At 52.0% G+C, this 17,607-nt stretch overlaps 1 protein-coding gene across 1 annotated transcript; it reads left to right on the top strand.

Moving 5' to 3' along the window:
- The first annotated feature begins 11,310 nt into the window (after positions 1-11,310).
- LOC140914977 (olfactory receptor 52B2) lies at positions 11,311-16,818 on the top strand. Its single transcript, XM_073354203.1, has 2 exons — positions 11,311-11,407; positions 14,994-16,818. Exon 2 carries the CDS (start codon positions 15,025-15,027, stop codon positions 15,997-15,999), a length of 975 nt encoding a protein of 324 aa, XP_073210304.1. The 5' UTR covers positions 11,311-11,407; positions 14,994-15,024; the 3' UTR covers positions 16,000-16,818.
- The last annotated feature ends 789 nt before the right edge of the window (positions 16,819-17,607 follow it).

The raw sequence follows: 17,607 nt of genomic DNA, 5'->3' as shown, positions 1-17,607 counted from the left end.
CAGCTCCTGCCCCAGAGAGCTCTCAATCTAAACAAAGGGTGAGAGCAAGGAAGTCCCATTGCCCCCAGTTTGCAGGTGGGGAACAGAGCTCCAGGGATGCTAAGTGACTCACCCAAGGTCACACAGGAAGTCAGTGGCAGAGCCAGGAATTGAATCCAGGGCTCCCAAGTCCCAGCCCAGAGCTGCCATCACAACACCATTCTTCCTCTCTGAGAGCGTGTCACAGGGTGCTCTTCTCGCATCTAGGAGTGCTCCCTTCTGGCCATGTCTGGGGATTAGCTCGACCAGGCCCACACCCCTTCCTGTGGTTGCACCCTTCACTCTCTCTCTCTCTCATGGGACTTGACTGCTCCCGCTTGGTGGCTTGGCCCTCCCCTCCAGGAGACTGTGGGTTTCCCCTTCCGGCGATGTTGCATGCCTCAACGTCTCTCAGGACCCACTGACCATCTTTCACTGCCCCTTAGCACTGCGACTTTGCCAGTGCCTGTCAGGGGAAGCCAGGTGTCCGGTTTTCAACTGGAACACCCATTGCAAAGGGACCCTGGCAGCTCCATTTGGCACAGCTGACCAGGCCACTAAAAGTCCGTTTGGCCACAGCAGGGGCTAAGGCAGGCTCCCTGCCCGGCTCCGCATGGCTCCTAGGAAGCAGCAGCATGTCCGGCTCCTAGGCAGATGGGTGGCCAGGGGGGCTCAGCATGCTGCCCCCACCTGCAGGTGCCACCCTGACAGCTCCCTGACAGCGCCTGCAGCCTCTCTCTGCAGCAGCCTTCTGCTCTCAGCTCCTGGGCCCCCCAGGGCCGGCCCTAGATTGAATAGCACCCCAGGCAAGGATCATCTGTGGCTCCCCCCTTCATTTGTTAAACCTTTGAATACCCTTTTTTTATTGCATTTGTTGCCCATTTCACGACTTCAATGCATTATTTACATACATGGTTTATCCCTGTCATATAAGACTATACATTTGTAGGCTAGAATCTGTAAATCTGTATTTATTCATGCCATATATAAGCAAATAAAAAAAAATAGTTTCCTCTATGCTTATAGGAACTTTTTAATGTTAAAAATCCCTGAAATGTACAAACACCGAGACATTGCTCTGTGCACCGACATTGGGAGGACCAGCATTAACTCGTGTTCCAGCAGGTGACGGCTGTACACTGTTAACCCTCGTCCTTTCGTTCAAAAGGCGGCTTTTCGCGCCTTTGCCCTGGGGAAGTGCAGGACAACGACTGGCCAGGGGCATTTTCAAGTGGTACCATAACGAGCGAGCTCATTAAATACGTCCTTTATTAGGCGCGACTTACACGCTTCGAGTCTTAAAACACAGGAACGCTTCCACAATTGCACAATGAAACAAAGTTCACAACATCGCAGCGGGGCTCTTACTTCACTTTGCTCTTTGGCCACGTTCTAGGAGGTTCCAGGAAAACGTCGTTCTCCTGGAAGGATCCACAACATTTGGCAAAGGTCCGGAACATTCTGGGAGGCTGGTGAAACATGAACCCAGCTACGGAATACCGGAAACATTTTCCTTCAGACATTTCCTTCTCCCTTTTGTCGCTAACCACAAAAACAGCACCCTGAGCCCAGCACCCCCCTACCAAACCCCGGCTCTCCAGCCTGGGTCACGTGCCCCTAAATCCGGCCCCTAAATCCGGTTCCTGACCAGCTGAGCCTCATCTCTAATTAGTCCCGGCTCCTCCTAGGTGGTTAATTGGCCCCCCGGCCACCTGAATTCCTTCAGGCCACGTGGGGGGTGTACATGCCATCGCACACCCTCCCCCTCACACCTGTAATCCTTGGGGTGCCCTGTGCTCAGCATGTTCCTGAGCTGGGGCTGCAGTCCATCCCTCTCTCATTCGAGGTATGAATTGATGCTTTTTCATACCTGAACCCTCCTGCAGAGTCCCATTACTGTGGCACCCATAACCCCTGAGTAAGCTCCCGTGCATCCAGACCGCCCCTGCACCCAGATCCCGCTCTGAGCCAACTGCACCCAGATTGCCCCACAAAGAACCCTCTCAACCCACACCCAGATCCCCCCACATTAAGCCCCTCTGCACTTAGATCCTGTCGGGCTGAGCCTGCCCGTCCACACCCGGTACACCTGGCATTGAGGGGCAGGACCTGGGTGTTTCTGGGGCAGGATTGGTCCTCACGTTGTGTCAGTGTCAGGAGCAGCCCCACCGCTGAGTCCATGTGCCGGGGCGGGGAGCTGCAGAGTGATCGCCCACCTCGGTGCAGCCAGTGGCCTGTGCTCCCCAATGCCATCCTGGAGCCTCCACATTTATTGGACAAACAAATTTTGCAGAATGTTGTTAGAATTTTTAAAATATTGCATGCAGAATTTCTAATTTTTTGGTGCCGGATGCCCTCCAGAGTAATGGAGGATAGGTCTATCCATGGCTATTAGCCAAGATGGTCAGGGATGCAACCCCATGCTCTGGAGGTACCTAAACCTCCAACTTCCAGAAGCTGGGAATGAGCGACAGGGGATGGCTCACTTGATGATTCCCTGTTTTGTTCATTCCCTCTGGTGCACCTGGCATTGGCCCCTGTCGGAAGACAGGGTACAGGGCTAGATGGACCTTTGGTCTGACCCAGTGTGGCCGTTCTCATGTTCTTCCTTATGTTTTCCTTAGTCTAAAATAAAGGTCATTTACGACCCCCCGCATCACCTCCGGTCCCCTTTCCCTGCTGTTCTCGCCCTGGGGTGCTAGAAACAAGGGGAAAGGGAAGGAAGGAAGCAAGAAAGGACAGGGAGTTTACTGGCCCAGGGGCAGCCCCATTAGCCCCTCCTTACTGGCTGTCCCTGTTGCAAGGCCCCTGCCATACTTTTTGGTGCTTCATCAACACTTGTAAGGGTGTCTGTGCCCAACCCCAGGCTCTTGGCTCACCAGGAGCATAGACACAGCCAGAGGGAGCTCCATTACCAGCCCCCTCGAACATTTTCAGAATAATTCTTTCCTTGCCCTGTTTGTTGAGCTGCAGCCCTTCGCTAGAAACACTCAGAGGAGGGCTTGTGCAAGGCACAGCCTGCCTCCAGCAAGGAGCAGCACAGAATGCCTTCTGCTCTCTGAGCCCCTGGTCCAAGGCCCTCTGAATTCACCCAGCAGGGTTGGGTCAGACTTTAGGGCTCGCGCTCGCCCAGGGCTGAGTGCGCTCTGCTCCCATCGGCATGGGGGTCAGGCTCTCACGCTGCACAGGCTCCCAGGTAACGCTCTGCACTATCTGCAGGGAAAGTGTTAACAAGAGGAGCTCACGCTGCCCACACACACAAGTGAGGCCGCAAGTTGTGTGTGCGAGCAGCATGGGGTGCATGGGAGAGAATTAGCAAGGGCCTTCGGCACGCGCTGGGAGGTTGAAGAGACATTCAGGTCACCTCACTTCATACACCTGACGGGGAAGCGCTGTGACATTTTATGGCAAAAACCCCCAGATCCCTGGGGCTTGAATGCTGCCTGCAGTTCTGGTTGCTGCAGCTCAGAAATGATATATTCGAATGGGAAAAGATTCAGAGAAGGGCAGCAAAGATGAGGAGGGGGGTGGCAGAGCGAAGATGAGGAGGGGGAAGGCACAGCAAAGCTGAGGAGGCAGATGGCACAGCGAAGATGAGGAGGGAGATGGCACAGCGAAGATGAGGAGGGAGACGGCACAGCGAAGATGAGGAGGGGGATGGCACAGCAAAGATGAGGAAGGGGATGGCACGGCAAAGATGAAGAGGAGGATGGCTCAGCGAAGTTGAGGAGGGAGATGGCACAGCAAAGATGAGGAAGGGGATGGCACAGCAAAGATGAGGAGGGAGACGGCACAGTGAAGATGAGGAGGGGGATGGTACAGCAAAAATGAGGAAGGGGATGGCTCAGCGAAGATGAGGAAGGAGATGGCATGGCAAAGATGAGGAAGCGTATGGCACAGCGAAGATGAGGAGGGGGATGGCACAGTGAAGATGAGGAAGCGGATGGCACGGCAAAGATGAGGAGGGGGAAGGCACAGCAAGGATGAGGAGGGAGACGGCATGGCGAAGATGAGGAGGGGGAAGGCACGGCGAAGATGAGGAGGGAGATGGCACAGCAAAGATGAGGAGGGGGAAGGCACAGCTAAGATGAAGAGGGAGACGGCACGGCGAAGATGAGGAGGGGGACGGCACAGCAAAGATGAGGAGTGGGATGGCGCAGCGAAGATGAGGAAGGGGACGGTGCAGCAAAGATGAGGAGGGAGACGGCAGAGCGAAGATGAGGAGGGGGATGGCACAGCGAAGATGAGGAGGGGGATGGCTCAGCGAAGATGAGGAGGGGGATGGCTCAGCGAAGATGAGGAGGGAGACGGCATGGCAAAGATGAGGAAGCTTATGGCACAGCGAAGATGAGGAGGGGGATGGCTCAGCGAAGATGAGGAGGGGGGTGGCACAGCGAAGATGAGGAGGGGGAAGGCACAGCAAAGATGAGGAGGGGGATGGCACAGCGAAGATGAGAGGCGGATGGCTCAGCGAAGATGAGGAGGGGGATGGCACGGCAAAGATGAGCAGGGGGAAGGCACAGCAAAGATGAGGAGGGGGTGGCACAGCGAAGATGAGGAGGGAGATGGCTCAGTGAAGATGAGGAGGGGGATGGCTCAGCGAAGATGAGGAGGGAGACGGCGCAGCAAAGATGAGGAAGCTTATGGCACAGCGAAGATGAGGAGGGGGATGGCACGGCGAAGATGAGGAGGGGGACGGCACGGCGAAGATGACGAGGGAGACGGCACGGCGAAGATGAGGTGGGGGACGGCGCAGCTAAGATGAGGAGGGGGATGGCACAGCGAAGATGAGGAGGGGGATGGCACAGCGAAGATGAGGAGGAAGATGGCATGGCGAAGATGAAGAGGGGGACAGCACGGCGAAGATGAGGAGGGGGACGGCACGGCAAAGATGAGGAGGGGGAAGGCATGGTGAAGATGAGGAGGGAGATGGCACGGCGAAGATGAGGAGGGGGATGGCTCAGCGAAGATGAGGAGGGAGATGGCATGGCAAAGATGAGGAAGCATATGGCACAGCGAAGATGAGGAGGGGATGGCACAGTGAAGATGAGGAGGGGGAAGGCACAGCAAAGCTGAGGAGGCAGATGGCAGAGTGAAGATGAAGAGTGGGATGGCACAGCGAAGATGAGGAGGGAGACGGCACAGCGAAGATGAGGAGGGGGATGGCACAGCAAAGATGAGGAAGGGGATGGCACGGCAAAGATGAAGAGGAGGATGGCTCAGTGAAGATGAGGAGGGAGATGGCACAGCAAAGATGAGGAGGGGGACAGCACAGCAAAGATGAGGAGTGGGATGGCACAGCGAAGATGAGGAAGGGGACGGCACAGCAAAGATGAGGAGGGGACGGCACAGCGAAGATGAGGAGGGGGATGGTACAGCAAAGATGAGGAAGGAGATGGCATGGCAAAGATGAGGAAGCAGATGGCACGGCAAAGATGAGGAGGGGGATGGCACGGCAAAGATGAGGAGGGGGATGGCTCAGCGAAGATGAGGAGGGGGATGGCACGGCAAAGATGAGGAGGGGGAAGGCACAGCAAAGATGAGGAGGGAGACGGCATGGCGAAGATGAGGAGGGAGATGACACAGCGAAGATGAGGAGGGGGAAGGCACAGCTAAGATGAAGAGGGAGATGGCACGGCGAAGATGAGGAGGGGGACGGCACAGCAAAGATGAGGAGTGGGATGGCACAGCGAAGATGAGGAAGGGGACGGTGCAGCAAAGATGAGGAGGGAGACGACACAGCGAAGATGAGGAGGGGGATGGCACAGCGAAGATGAGGAGGGGGATGGCTCAGCGAAGATGAGGAGGGAGACGGCATGGCAAGATGATGAAGCTTATGGCACAGCGAAGATGAGGAGGGGGATGGCTCAGCGAAGATGAGGAGGGGGAAGGCACAGCAAAGATGAGGAGGGGGATGGCACAGCGAAGATGAGAGGCGGATGGCTCAGCGAAGATGAGGAGGGGGATGGCACGGCAAAGATGAGCAGGGGGAAGACAAAGCAAAGATGAGGAGGGGGTGGCACAGCCAAGATGAGGAGGGAGATGGCTCAGTGAAGATGAGGAGGGGGATGGCTCAGCGAAGATGAGGAGGGAGACGGCGCAGCAAAGATGAGGAAGCTTATGGCACAGCGAAGATGAGGAGGGGGATGGCACAGCGAAGATGAGGAAGCGGATGGCACGGCAAAGATAAGGAGGGGGAAGGCACAGCGAAGATGAGGAGGGGGATGGCACGGCGAAGATGAGGAGGGGGATGGCACAGCGAAGATGAGGAGGGGGATGGCACGGCGAAGATGAGGAGGTTGACGGCACGGCGAAGATGAGGAGGGGGACGGCACGGCGAAGATGAGGAGTGGGATGGCACAGCGAAGATGAGGAAGGGGACGGTGCAGCAAAGATGAGGAGGGAGACGGCACAGCAAAGATGAGGAGGGGGATGGCACAGCGAAGATGAGGAGGGGGATGGCTCAGCGAAGATGAGGAGGGAGACGGCATGGCAAAGATGAGGAAGTTTATGGCACAGCGAAGATGAGGAGGGGGATGGCTCAGCGAAGATGAGGAGGGGGATGGCACAGTGAAGATGAGGAGGGGGAAGGCACAGCAAAGATGAGGACGGGGATGGCACAGCAAAGATGAGAGGCGGATGGCTCAGCGAAGATGAGGAGGGGGATGGCACGGCAAAGATGAGCAGGGGGAAGGCAAAGCAAAGATGAGGAGGGGGTGGCACAGCGAAGATGAGGAGGGAGATGGCTCAGTGAAGATGAGGAGGGGGATGGCTCAGCGAAGATGAGGAGGGAGACGGCGCAGCAAAGATGAGGAAGCTTATGGCACAGCGAAGATGAGGAGGGGGATGGCACAGCGAAGATGAGGAGGGGGACGGCACGGCGAAGATGAGGAGGGGGACGGCACGGCAAAGATGAGGAGGGGGAAGGCATGGTGAAGATGAGGAGGGAGATGGCACGGCGAAGATGAGGAGGGGGATGGCTCAGCGAAGATGAGGAGGGAGATGGCATGCAAAGATGAGGAAGCATATGGCACAGCGAAGATGAGGAGGGGGATGGCACAGTGAAGGTGAGGAGGGGGATGGCACAGTAAAAATGAGGAGGGAGAAGGCACAGTGAAGATGAGGAGGGAGATGGCGCAGCGAAGATGAGGAGGGGGATGGCACGGCGAAGATGAGGAGGGGGATGGCACGGCAAAGATGAGAAGGGGGATGGTACAGCGAAGATGAGGAGGGGGATGGCTCAGCGAAGATGAGGAGGGAGAGGGCATGGTGAAGATGAGGAGGGAGATGGCGCAGCGAAGATGAGAAGGGGGATGGCACAGCAAAGATGAGGAAGTGGATGGTACGGCAAAGATGAGGAGGGGGATGGCATGGCAAAGATGAGGAGGGAGATGGCACAGCGAAGATGAGGAGGGGGATGGCAAGCGTCCATATGAGGAGAGGTTAAAAAGACTGAGGTAGTTCAATTTAGAAAAGAGCCAGCCATAGCATGGAGAAAAAGAATTTGTTCGTCTCTAAGGTGCCACAAGTCCTCCTTTTCTTTTTGCGGATACAGAATAACACGGCTGCTCCTCGGAATCAGGAAGAGTTCACAGAACCCAAGGACCAGGTCTCCCGCAATGAAATGAACAGGGAGCTGGTTTAAAACAAAGGGAAGCATTTCCTCACACCATGCACCGTCAACCTGTGGAACTTGTTGCCAGGGGATGTTGTGAAGGCCAAATAACGGTGTTCAAAAAAGAATTTGATCAGTTCCTGGAGGAAAGGTCCATCGATGGCTATTCGCCAAGATGGTCACAGTTGCAATCCCATGCTTTGGATGTCCCTCGCCTCTGACTGCCAGAAGTTGGGAATGGGCGATAGGGGATGGATCACTTGATAAATTGCCCTGTTCTGTTCACTCCCTCTGGGTCACCTGGCATTGGCCACTGTTGGAAGACAGGGCACTGGGCTAGATGGACCATTGCTCTGACCCAGTAGGGCCATTCTTATGTTCCCTGCTGGCTCTGAGCCCCACACTGGGATTCCCAGGGCGGCAGTATAAATATCCCTGTGTTTCAGCCCTGGTCAGTGTGGATTCCCCACCGCCTGCCGCTCCCCACCCGGGTCACAGGCAGAGAGTCCTCATCCCCGGCAGGGACGGGAGCCTGGGGAGTCCTTTGCATGGCCACATAGTTGGAACAGCTGACGTCAATCCAGCGCTGAGGGGCTATGAAGCAGGGATGGTGGAGTAGCCCATTCCACTCTAAACTGGAGCCGGTCGGGCATTTTTTGAGGTCACATTTGTTGGTGGGAAATGCCAGTGTCTCCAAAACAAACCTTTTCACAGGAATGTGTTGGTTTCCATGAAACCTTCACCAGGAAGGTCCTCAAGATGGAACAGCTCATGAGCGAGTGCTCCCCAAGCCTGAATTACCCATGGCAGGGCATTCACATAGCTATGGGAGACCTAGATTTAAGTCCAAACTCTGCCTGATTTGGAGCCGGGATTTGAACCTAGGCCTCCACATCCCACACGATGGCCTGTGTGTAACCCTGACTGAGGAATGCACATCTCAGTTAGCTACATTTTTTTTTTAAAACAGAGCCAAGTTGTGAACATTTACAAACAGTCACTCCAATTTTCAGTGACTTAAGAAAAGACCCCGGGGATTCTTATGCACCCAGCAGCACCCAGGAAAATCAATGAAAAACTCCCATTAACGTCAATGGACTCTGGATCAGGCCCAAAGGAAGTATTGCTTTTTAGGGGGAGAGGAGAAGTTTGGTGAAAGTTTGACCCAATACATTCCTCCCCTTTGTGGACGCTGAGATGCAGCTAAACCACAGACGAAATGTTCATAGAGTCAGAGATTATCTGCCAGGAGACCACTGTGACCCTCGGCTCTGATCTCTGGTTTAATACAGGACGTAGGGCTTCCCTGCATTATTTCCTGTTTCAACTAGAGCAGAGCTTTTAGCAAAACAGCCCACCTTGATTTAAAAATCGCCAGTGATGGAGAATCCTCCACGACCCTTGGTAAACGGTTCAAGGGATTAATTACTTTAACCGCGAAAAATGTACGCCTCATTTCCAGTGTGAATGTGTCTAGCTTCCACTTCTGGCCGCTGGATCGTATTAGACCTTTCTCTGCTGCACTGAAGAGTTCATTATTAAATATTTGTTCCCCATGTAGGTGCTTACAGACTGCGATCATGTCAGCCCTTAACAGTCTTTTTGTGAAGCTAAATAGATGAAGCTCCTTGAATCCATCACTCTAAGGCAGGTTTTCTAATCCTTTAATCATTCTCGTGGCTCTTCTCTGAACCCTCTTCTCTCCATACTGCTGGAACTGTGTCCTGTGTTTTCTGTTCTCACGCATCCCCACAGAGCATCCTTCTTCTGGGGGCAGCTGCAGGCCAGTCCAAAGTCTCTTAAATCCTGCTTCAGCTTCTGCAGGGGGTGAATCCCACCTGCAGGTACATACTCTACATTCAGCGTGTGAATCCCGGCTGCACACGTATTTACTGATATTATCTTTGCCAGCAGGGACGAGAACCTGATCCAGAGTCAATGTGACGTTTCAGGGTTGATCCGACAAAGCACGTTTCTGAAGCTCCCTCCCCGCGCTGACCCTGATAACAAGTCTACCTGCATCAGTCAAGGAGCAGCCCCACTGCAGAATTCCACACAGCTTCCTCATGTGGGCCAACATGTGATCACTCTCTCTCGAAACTGCCTCATGCTCACCCCATAAATGATGGGGTTTAACCTTGAGCGGGGGATGTACAATTGCTGGACCCAGGTGTCACAGCTGTGCTAACGTGTCCATCCTGCACTGCACAGACCTTCTGATTTGGGTCTGAGGCTTGGCCTGCGTCCGCATTGCAAAATGACAGGGCTTGGACTCGAGTCCCCGTGGGACTGGGGCTCTGACCCAACCTGCTAGCAAGGTCCTAACGCCTGGGTCCTGAGTGCTCGCTGACCCAAGGGAGATTGACTTGTGAGTGGATGGAAGCGGGGCTCAAACCTGAGTCAGACCCTGGGCTTATGTGCAGTGTAGACAGATCTGCATATGCTTGTGGGCTTGAAGGCCAGCATATTCAGAAGTGGCCACATCACCCAGCAGCTGGTGTTTTCAGTGGTAATATCGGGGTGCCAAGCAGAGCTGGAAAAAAACCTACTTCCCCCAACCCCCCAAGTTATGAAATTTTCTGAGAATAAAGGGACAGGGTTTTTTCAACATTTTTTGTGCAAGACGTGTTTCGTTTTTCTACCAGCAGTAGAACCGAGCTTCTTTGAAAATCTGGGGCCAGGCGTGCGAGAGGCACACGCCCTTCTGAAAATGTAGCCCTCCAATGCCGCGGTTTCTTGGTTGCAAGGTGGCATTATAAAGGAAAAGGGGCATCAATGTTATTTCAGCTACTCAGGCCGGGGACCGAGAGATCCATAGGCTTTAATGCTAGAATGACCCCTGTGACCACCTGCTCTGAGCTCCTGCATAGTGTGGGCCATAGAATCGTACCTAGCCCTTTCTACGCCAAGCCCATAACTTCTCTTTGAGCCAGAGCAGAGGAGAACAAAGAGCCACCTACTCTCAGAAATCTCTTCCCCATGAAGGTACTTGTTGCCCATGATCTAATCACCTCTTAACCTTCCCTTGGACAAGCTAAATAGATAGAGCTATCATTTGGGATGCTGGGACATTGCTTGTCATTTGTCAGTGTCATTCCCCTTTAAAATGGTGTCTGAATAATAATGCACTATAAATAAATACTAACTTCTGAGATTCTGGCCTCTCTGGGCTTCACCACAAACGTGGCTGTAATTCAGCATATGCCAGTTCAGAGTGGAATGCTAATGTGTGGAGAAACAATGCAGGCTTCTGGGTTTTGCCACTGGCAGAAACCCTTGCCCACAGAGCAACATCTGCATAATGTAGATGATGTGTTTGGAGGTGTTGCTGGTAATGCAAAGACTAAAGGGTAAATTGTATCCTAGGTAGCAGAGACACCAGGCCTTGAGAACGCCAGCCCAGCTCTGAAGCTCTTAATGGTCTTCGGTGCCTGGCTCTGTGTCAGTTGTTCTTGGTTTCAGTGGTCAGCACAAGTACCACTCAGGCCCATGCAGGCTGGGTAAGTAAAACCACTTGTAATGCAAATGATGGAAAAGCAGGAAATGGCTGAACGAAACTGACTGGGTAAGTTCCTGTTAATCTTTAATGCACCAGGCAGTTTAAGATTCAGCAAGTCCAAGAGCCTGCCTGAGGCTCACTGCTGGGATTCATAAGGAGGCAATGTTAATATCCCCACGCCTCAGCCCCAGTCAGTGGCAATTCCCCACCACCTGCAGCTCCCCACCTGGATCACAGGAGCAGAGTCTTCGTTCCTAGCCAGCACAGAAGCCTGGGTGAGTCTTTTGCATTAAACGTTTGGGCTTGGGGGCAGCTCAAAGTTATTTTAAAAATGTTCTAAGGCAGGAAATGTTCAGCTGGGACAAATGGCTCCTCTGAGAGGCACTTCTAGGATAGGACTTAGTTCAGTGGGGTTTGCAAGCTGGCTACCTCCTGCCCTGTATGATTCTACACTCCATGAACATGAAGGGAACAGGCCTTGGCTGTCAAAGAAGTGGGCAAATGCAAGGTCTCCTTCTGGGAGGGTAGCTCCGGGCTTTTCCTGACTTAGCTCAGCATGTGACTTCATAATGCATTTTCAGTTTGATAATTAGAAATCTAGCTAGCTGGGTTGGTGATGACCAGGAGAACCACATGGTGACTTGCCTACCAGGTGCAGAGGTTGCGGACCTCACAAGGTATCCAGACAGACTCATGGGTAGTGCTGGGGATGAGCTGGTGGTCGTGGTACATGTAGGTATCTGTGACATAGGGAAGAATAGGAGAGAGGTCCTGGAGGCCAAATTTAGGTTGCTAGATAAGAGAGAGAAATCCAGAACCTCCAGGGTAGCATTCTCTGAAAGGCTTCCAGTTTCACGCGCAGGGCCAGTTAGACAGGCAGAGCTGCAATGTGGCGATGAGACCATGGTGTAGGGAGGAAGGTTTAGCTTTATTAGGACCTGGGGAACCTTTTGGGAAAGGAGGAGCCTACACGGGAAGGATGGACTTCACCTAAACCAAAAAGGAACTGGATGGCTGGTGTGTAAAATTAAAAAGGTCTCAGAGGAGATTTTAAACTAAGGGCTGGGGGAAAGCCAAGTAGTGCGGAGGAGCATGTGGTTCGGAAAGAGACATCCCTTAGGGGAGGATCTCTATATCCTAGTAAAGAAGAGAAGATAGAAGTTGATGAAATATAGGCAGAAACTGAAGAGAAACAGTCACAGAAAAAGAGTGACAATCTGTTCCATCACATTAAGGCAGACGAGGAAATATTGGCAGATTTTATAAGTGCTTGTGTGGAAATGCTAGAAGTCTAAATACTAAGGTGGATGAACTGTAGCACCAGGTATTAAATGTGGATATCAATATAACAGGCATCATAAAAACTTGGTGGAGCAATGATAATTAATGGGACAGGGTAATACCAGGGTAAAAAATGTAGAGGACCTGATGGAGTAGCTTGTGCTGGGGGGGGAGGGGAGTGGCACTATGTGTGAAAGAAAACAGACAGCCAAGTATAGTAAAAATCTTAAATGAATCAAACTCTATGGCTAGAAATCCCATGCTTGAATAAGAAGGATATAGCAGTAGGAATATTCTACCGACCACCTGACCAGGATGGTGATGGTGAGTGTGAAATGCTCAGGGAGATTAAAGAGGCTACAGAAAGAGAAAGCCCAATAATAGTGGAGGATTTCAACGATCCCCGTATTGGCTGGGTACATGTCAGGACGGGATGCAGAGATAAAGGTTTGAGACATCACTAACGATGGCTTCCCGGAGCAGCTGGTCCTGGAACCCACAAGGGGAGAGGCAGTTCTTGATTTAGGCCTAAGTGGAGCCCAGGATCTGGTCCAAGAGGTGAATATAGCTGGACCACTTGGTAATAACAACCATAATGTAATTAAATTTAACATCCTTGTAGGGCAGAAAATACCAAAGAAACGTACCACAGCAGCGTTAACTTCCAAAAGGCGAACTACACACAGATGGGGAAGCCGGTTGCACAGAAACGAAAAGGAACAGGGAAATTCCTGCCAGCTGCATGGAAACTCTTTACAAATACCATAATAGAGGCTCAAACTAAATGTATACTCCCTCCCCCTCTCCTCATATCATAATGCCACTGCACAAACCCATGGGTCCCCTATACCTTGAATACTACATGTAGTTCTTATCACCCCATCTCAAAAACATATATTGGATTGACAAGGTACAGAGCTGGGTGATAAAAATGATTCAGGGTATGGAACAGCTTCCGTACAGGGGTCACCCGATGAAATAAATAGGCAGCAGGTTTCAAACAAACAAAAGGAAGTACCCACAGTCAACCTGTGGAACTCCTTGTCAGGGGATGTTGTGAAGGTCAAAGGTATAACAAGGTTCGAAAAAGAATGAGAACTTCCTGGAGGACATGTCCATCAAAGGCTATCAGACAGCATGGTCAGAGACATAACCCCACGCCTGGGTTGTCCCTAAACCTCTGACTGGGAAAAGCTGGGAGTGGACGGCAGGGATGGATCACTCGATAATTGCCCTGTTCTGGTCATTGCCTGGGAAGCAGCTGGCACCAGCCCTGTCGGAGGACAGGATGCTGGGCTAGATGGGCTGTTGTTCAGACCCCATCTGGCTGTTCTTATGCTTTAACACCAAGTCCAGATGTCCTTGCTGGGATATGGGGGAGAGCAATAGCAAAGAAAGGGCTTGGCTCTCGGGCTGAGTGCATTTGGTTTCTCGAATGCTGATCCGGACAATGGCCATTGCACGCCCCCGTAGCAGAATCACCCTTCATGCCCTGGTGGCCCTGTGCACTTTGTGGCAATTGAAAAACCTGCAGAAAAGCAAAACAAAAGACAAGGAAGCCCCTTGTCTGGGCTGTGATTACACAGCCTTGCCTGTGTGTCTAGCATGGCCTCACGCACCTGACATCAAATACCGCTTGCCTGTAGTTTGTGCTATTGGCTGTCAGCCGGACAGAAAGTAATATAGTTCCCTGGGCAGTTCCCTGGCCCTTGTTCTTGCAGTCGAGGTGGAGAATGGGCTGTTCCCCTCACCCTGTGCCCGGAAGGCAGGAAGCATTGTCCACATTTCACAGATGAGGAGCTACGGCACAGGTAGATTAAATGCCTCACCCAGGACGGCTGAGCTGAGAATTGAATCAAAGTCTCCCATGTGCTCAAGTCCTGTCCACTAGCTTAGTGTTTCTCAGCTCCTGAGTCATCACCCCTTTCCCCAGGGGTCCCGAAAGGGGAGGTCAGCTGGCATAGCCGTAGTAGGAGCTATAGTATACAAGCCTATCATTGGCAGCATGGAGACCTTTTTCGGATGTGTATGGAGGATACGAAAACCTGAAAAGTCTGGGAAACACCAGCCCAGGCATCCTTGCTAAGCAAGGGCACAACCCTATGAACAGTGACGCACTGGGGTAACTCTACACTTATGAGTTGTACACGTGTGAGGAGGTCCATTGGCTTCAACGGGGCTACTCAGGAGCACAGTTACTCCCACATGTAAGTGTTTGTAGGATCCGAGTGCACAGAGACTACGGTGATGGACAGCAATATTTCAACCCAAAGTCAGAAAGGATCTGGCCCATTATAACTGCACAGCCAGAGAAGAAGCCCTTAGCACTGAAATTGAAGAGGGTGAATGGCAGCCAAGTATAGTAAAGTATAGCTGGTTAGTGGTTTTACTTCTTGAGTCCATTTCAAAAGAGGGAGAGAGATTCCTTCATGAATTAAGTCCCTGCTTTTTAAACATCTTCTAACTGGAGTCATTTCAGAAACAGATGTTTGTAAGGGGCGAAGCTATGTCTGGTCCAAAATGATTGTGTGAGCCCTAGCTAATCAGAGGAGTTATTTCTGCATTTGTCTTTCTCTACAGAGCCAGTGTGAGTTCAAACCCAGGGCCCACCATGCCGACTCTCAACCAAAGCAGCTTTGATCCTATAACGTTCATCCTGACCGGCATCCCGGGCATGGAAGAGTCTCACATCTGGATCTCCGTCCCTGTCTGCCTGATGTACGTTGTTGCTCTTTTTGCCAACTCGGTTTTGCTCTTCATCATCATAACAGAGCGCAGCCTCCACGAGCCCATGTACCTTTTCCTGGCCATGCTGGCGGTCGCTGATCTAATGTTATCCACGACTACCGTGCCCAAGATGCTGGCCATATTCTGGTTTAGTGCCAAGGAGATTTCTTTTGATGCCTGCATTACCCAGATGTTCTTTACCCATTTTAGTTTCATCGCAGAGTCAACCGTTTTGTTGGCCATGGCGTTTGACCGGTACGTTGCCATCTGCTATCCCCTGAGATACCCGGCTATCCTCACACACTCAGTGATAGGGAAAATAGCTGTGACCGCTGTTCTCAGAGGGTTATGTATAATGTTCCCACCTATCTTCCTCCTGAAGAGGCTACCGTACTGTGGCCACACCGTAATGCCTCACACGTACTGTGAGCACATGGGCATAGCCCGGCTGGCCTGCGCCGATATAACAGCCAACATCTGGTACGGGTTCACCACAACTCTGCTGTCATCAGGGTTGGACGTCATGCTCATCGCTGTGTCTTACGTGCTGATCCTCAGGGCCGTCTTCCGGCTCCCGTCCAAGGACGCCCGGCGCAAGGCTCTCAGCACCTGCGGCTCCCACTTCTGCGTCATCCTGTTGTTCTACACTCCGGCCTTTTTCTCGTTCCTCACTCACCGCTTTGGCCACAATATCCCTGGACACATTCACATCCTACTGGCCAACCTCTATGTGATTGTTCCCCCCATGCTAAACCCCATCGTCTACGGGGTGAGAACGAGACAAATCCGGGAACGAGTGACCCGCATGGTCTCCCAGGCCTGGGGATTTCACTGCTTCTGCTGCGGGAGGGGATGTTGACCTGCACGTAAAGGTGAGAGACACGGACTGGGAATGAGCAATTGGTAGTGAGTGCTGCCACAGGGCCGAGACCTGAGCAATGAAACTCACCAGCAGGTTCCTTTGAAATGAAACCAGATTGCTTCGAAGGCGGGTTTTCAGGAGATGGGAGACTGGTTCATCTGGTCTTTTCATCACTGGAGGTTCCTCCCGTGATGTTTGCTTCCTGTGGCTCAGATGAACCATCAGACACTCCCCTCCAGCACAGATCAAATGCAGAACATTCAGAAAATAGCCAGGACTACCAAGATCTCTGTGACTGTGATCGTATATAAACATACCTGTCACTACTGTTAGTCTGTCCACCCTTTACCTCCCATTTGTCTGTTTATTCACCTGTTGTGCATTGCCTTAATCTTAGACTGTCAGCCCTCTGAGGTGCAGGCTGTCTTTGTGTTAGCAGGAGACTGCCTAGCTCAGTGGGGCCCAGATCTCTGATTGGAGTCCTCAGGTGTTACTAGGATACGGATAATAGTCATAACATATGATGATGACAACACTCTTTCCATTCCATTAGTATCGCTGGAGGATGTTAAACAGCAGCTACTAAAGTTGGACATTTTAAAATTAGCAGGTATAGAGAAAATGCATCCAAGAGCTTTAAAAGAGCTGTCTCAGGTGCTCAGTTGGGACGTTCCAGAAGACTGGAAGAAAGCGAATGTTGTGCCAATTTAAAAAAAAAAAAAGCAAAGGGAATGATCCAGGTAATTATAGGCCTGTCATTCTGACATTGATCCTGGGTAATGGAGATGGGTGATAATGGATTTGATTAATAAAGAATTAAAGGGTAATATAATTAATACCAATCAACATGAGTTTATGGAAACTAGAGCCTGTCAAACTAATTTGATATCTTTTTTTGACAGACTCAGGAGACTTGGGTTCTATCCCCAGCTCTGCTTCTGGCCTGCTGGGTGATCTTGGGCAAGTCACTTCCCTGCTCTGTGGCTTAGTTTCCCCATTGGTAAAGGGGGGATAATGCTACTGACCTCCTTTGTAATACAAGATCTGCCACTGAAAAGCATAATGCAAAAGCATGGTCTTGTGATTGTGTACAAAATAGGTGTGAAACACTAGGGAGAATGTTTCACATGTACTCTGCAGAGGAGCAAATGAATTACTAGGAGCTGGGCAGGGAATCCGGCCCATGGAACCTACAAAGAGTGAATGTGGCTGGGGTTTATGTTTAGAGCATGAATGCCCCCAATTGTTTCAATGCCCTCTGTGCTAGATCTGCCGAAACCTCCACTGATCTAGGCAAATCCTGGCCCATCCCCTTATAGGGCAGAAGGGGCCTGTCTAAGGTGAACCCAGTTCCATTCTGTTGGAGGCATGGTTCAGCGATCTGGTGCAAGATGTCTGCACCCGGATCTACCTCATCTTTGTGCCATGTGCAGGGTCCCTCTGCATCAGGGTTATGGGGCAAGGCGGTGGACCTGCTGCCATCAATTTCCCCCTGCCCCCGAGTAAGGAGAGAATGGCAGCGCCTCTGAAAGGAAGGTTCCTTCCCGTGGTGCTGATAAACTCTCTGGGCCATGCCCGGCGGCTCTGGTGAGATGGGAACGTGGG

The sequence above is a fragment of the Lepidochelys kempii genome, chromosome 1, assembly GCF_965140285.1.
Source record: "Lepidochelys kempii isolate rLepKem1 chromosome 1, rLepKem1.hap1, whole genome shotgun sequence".
NCBI classification, from domain to species: Eukaryota; Metazoa; Chordata; order Testudines; family Cheloniidae; genus Lepidochelys; species Lepidochelys kempii.
This window is presented reverse-complemented; position numbering and strand designations above follow the sequence as displayed.

Coding starts and splice junctions, on each gene's coding strand:
- LOC140914977 (XM_073354203.1), top strand. CDS start 15,025: ATGCCGACTCTCAACCAAAGCAGCTTTGATCCTATAACGTTCATCCTG.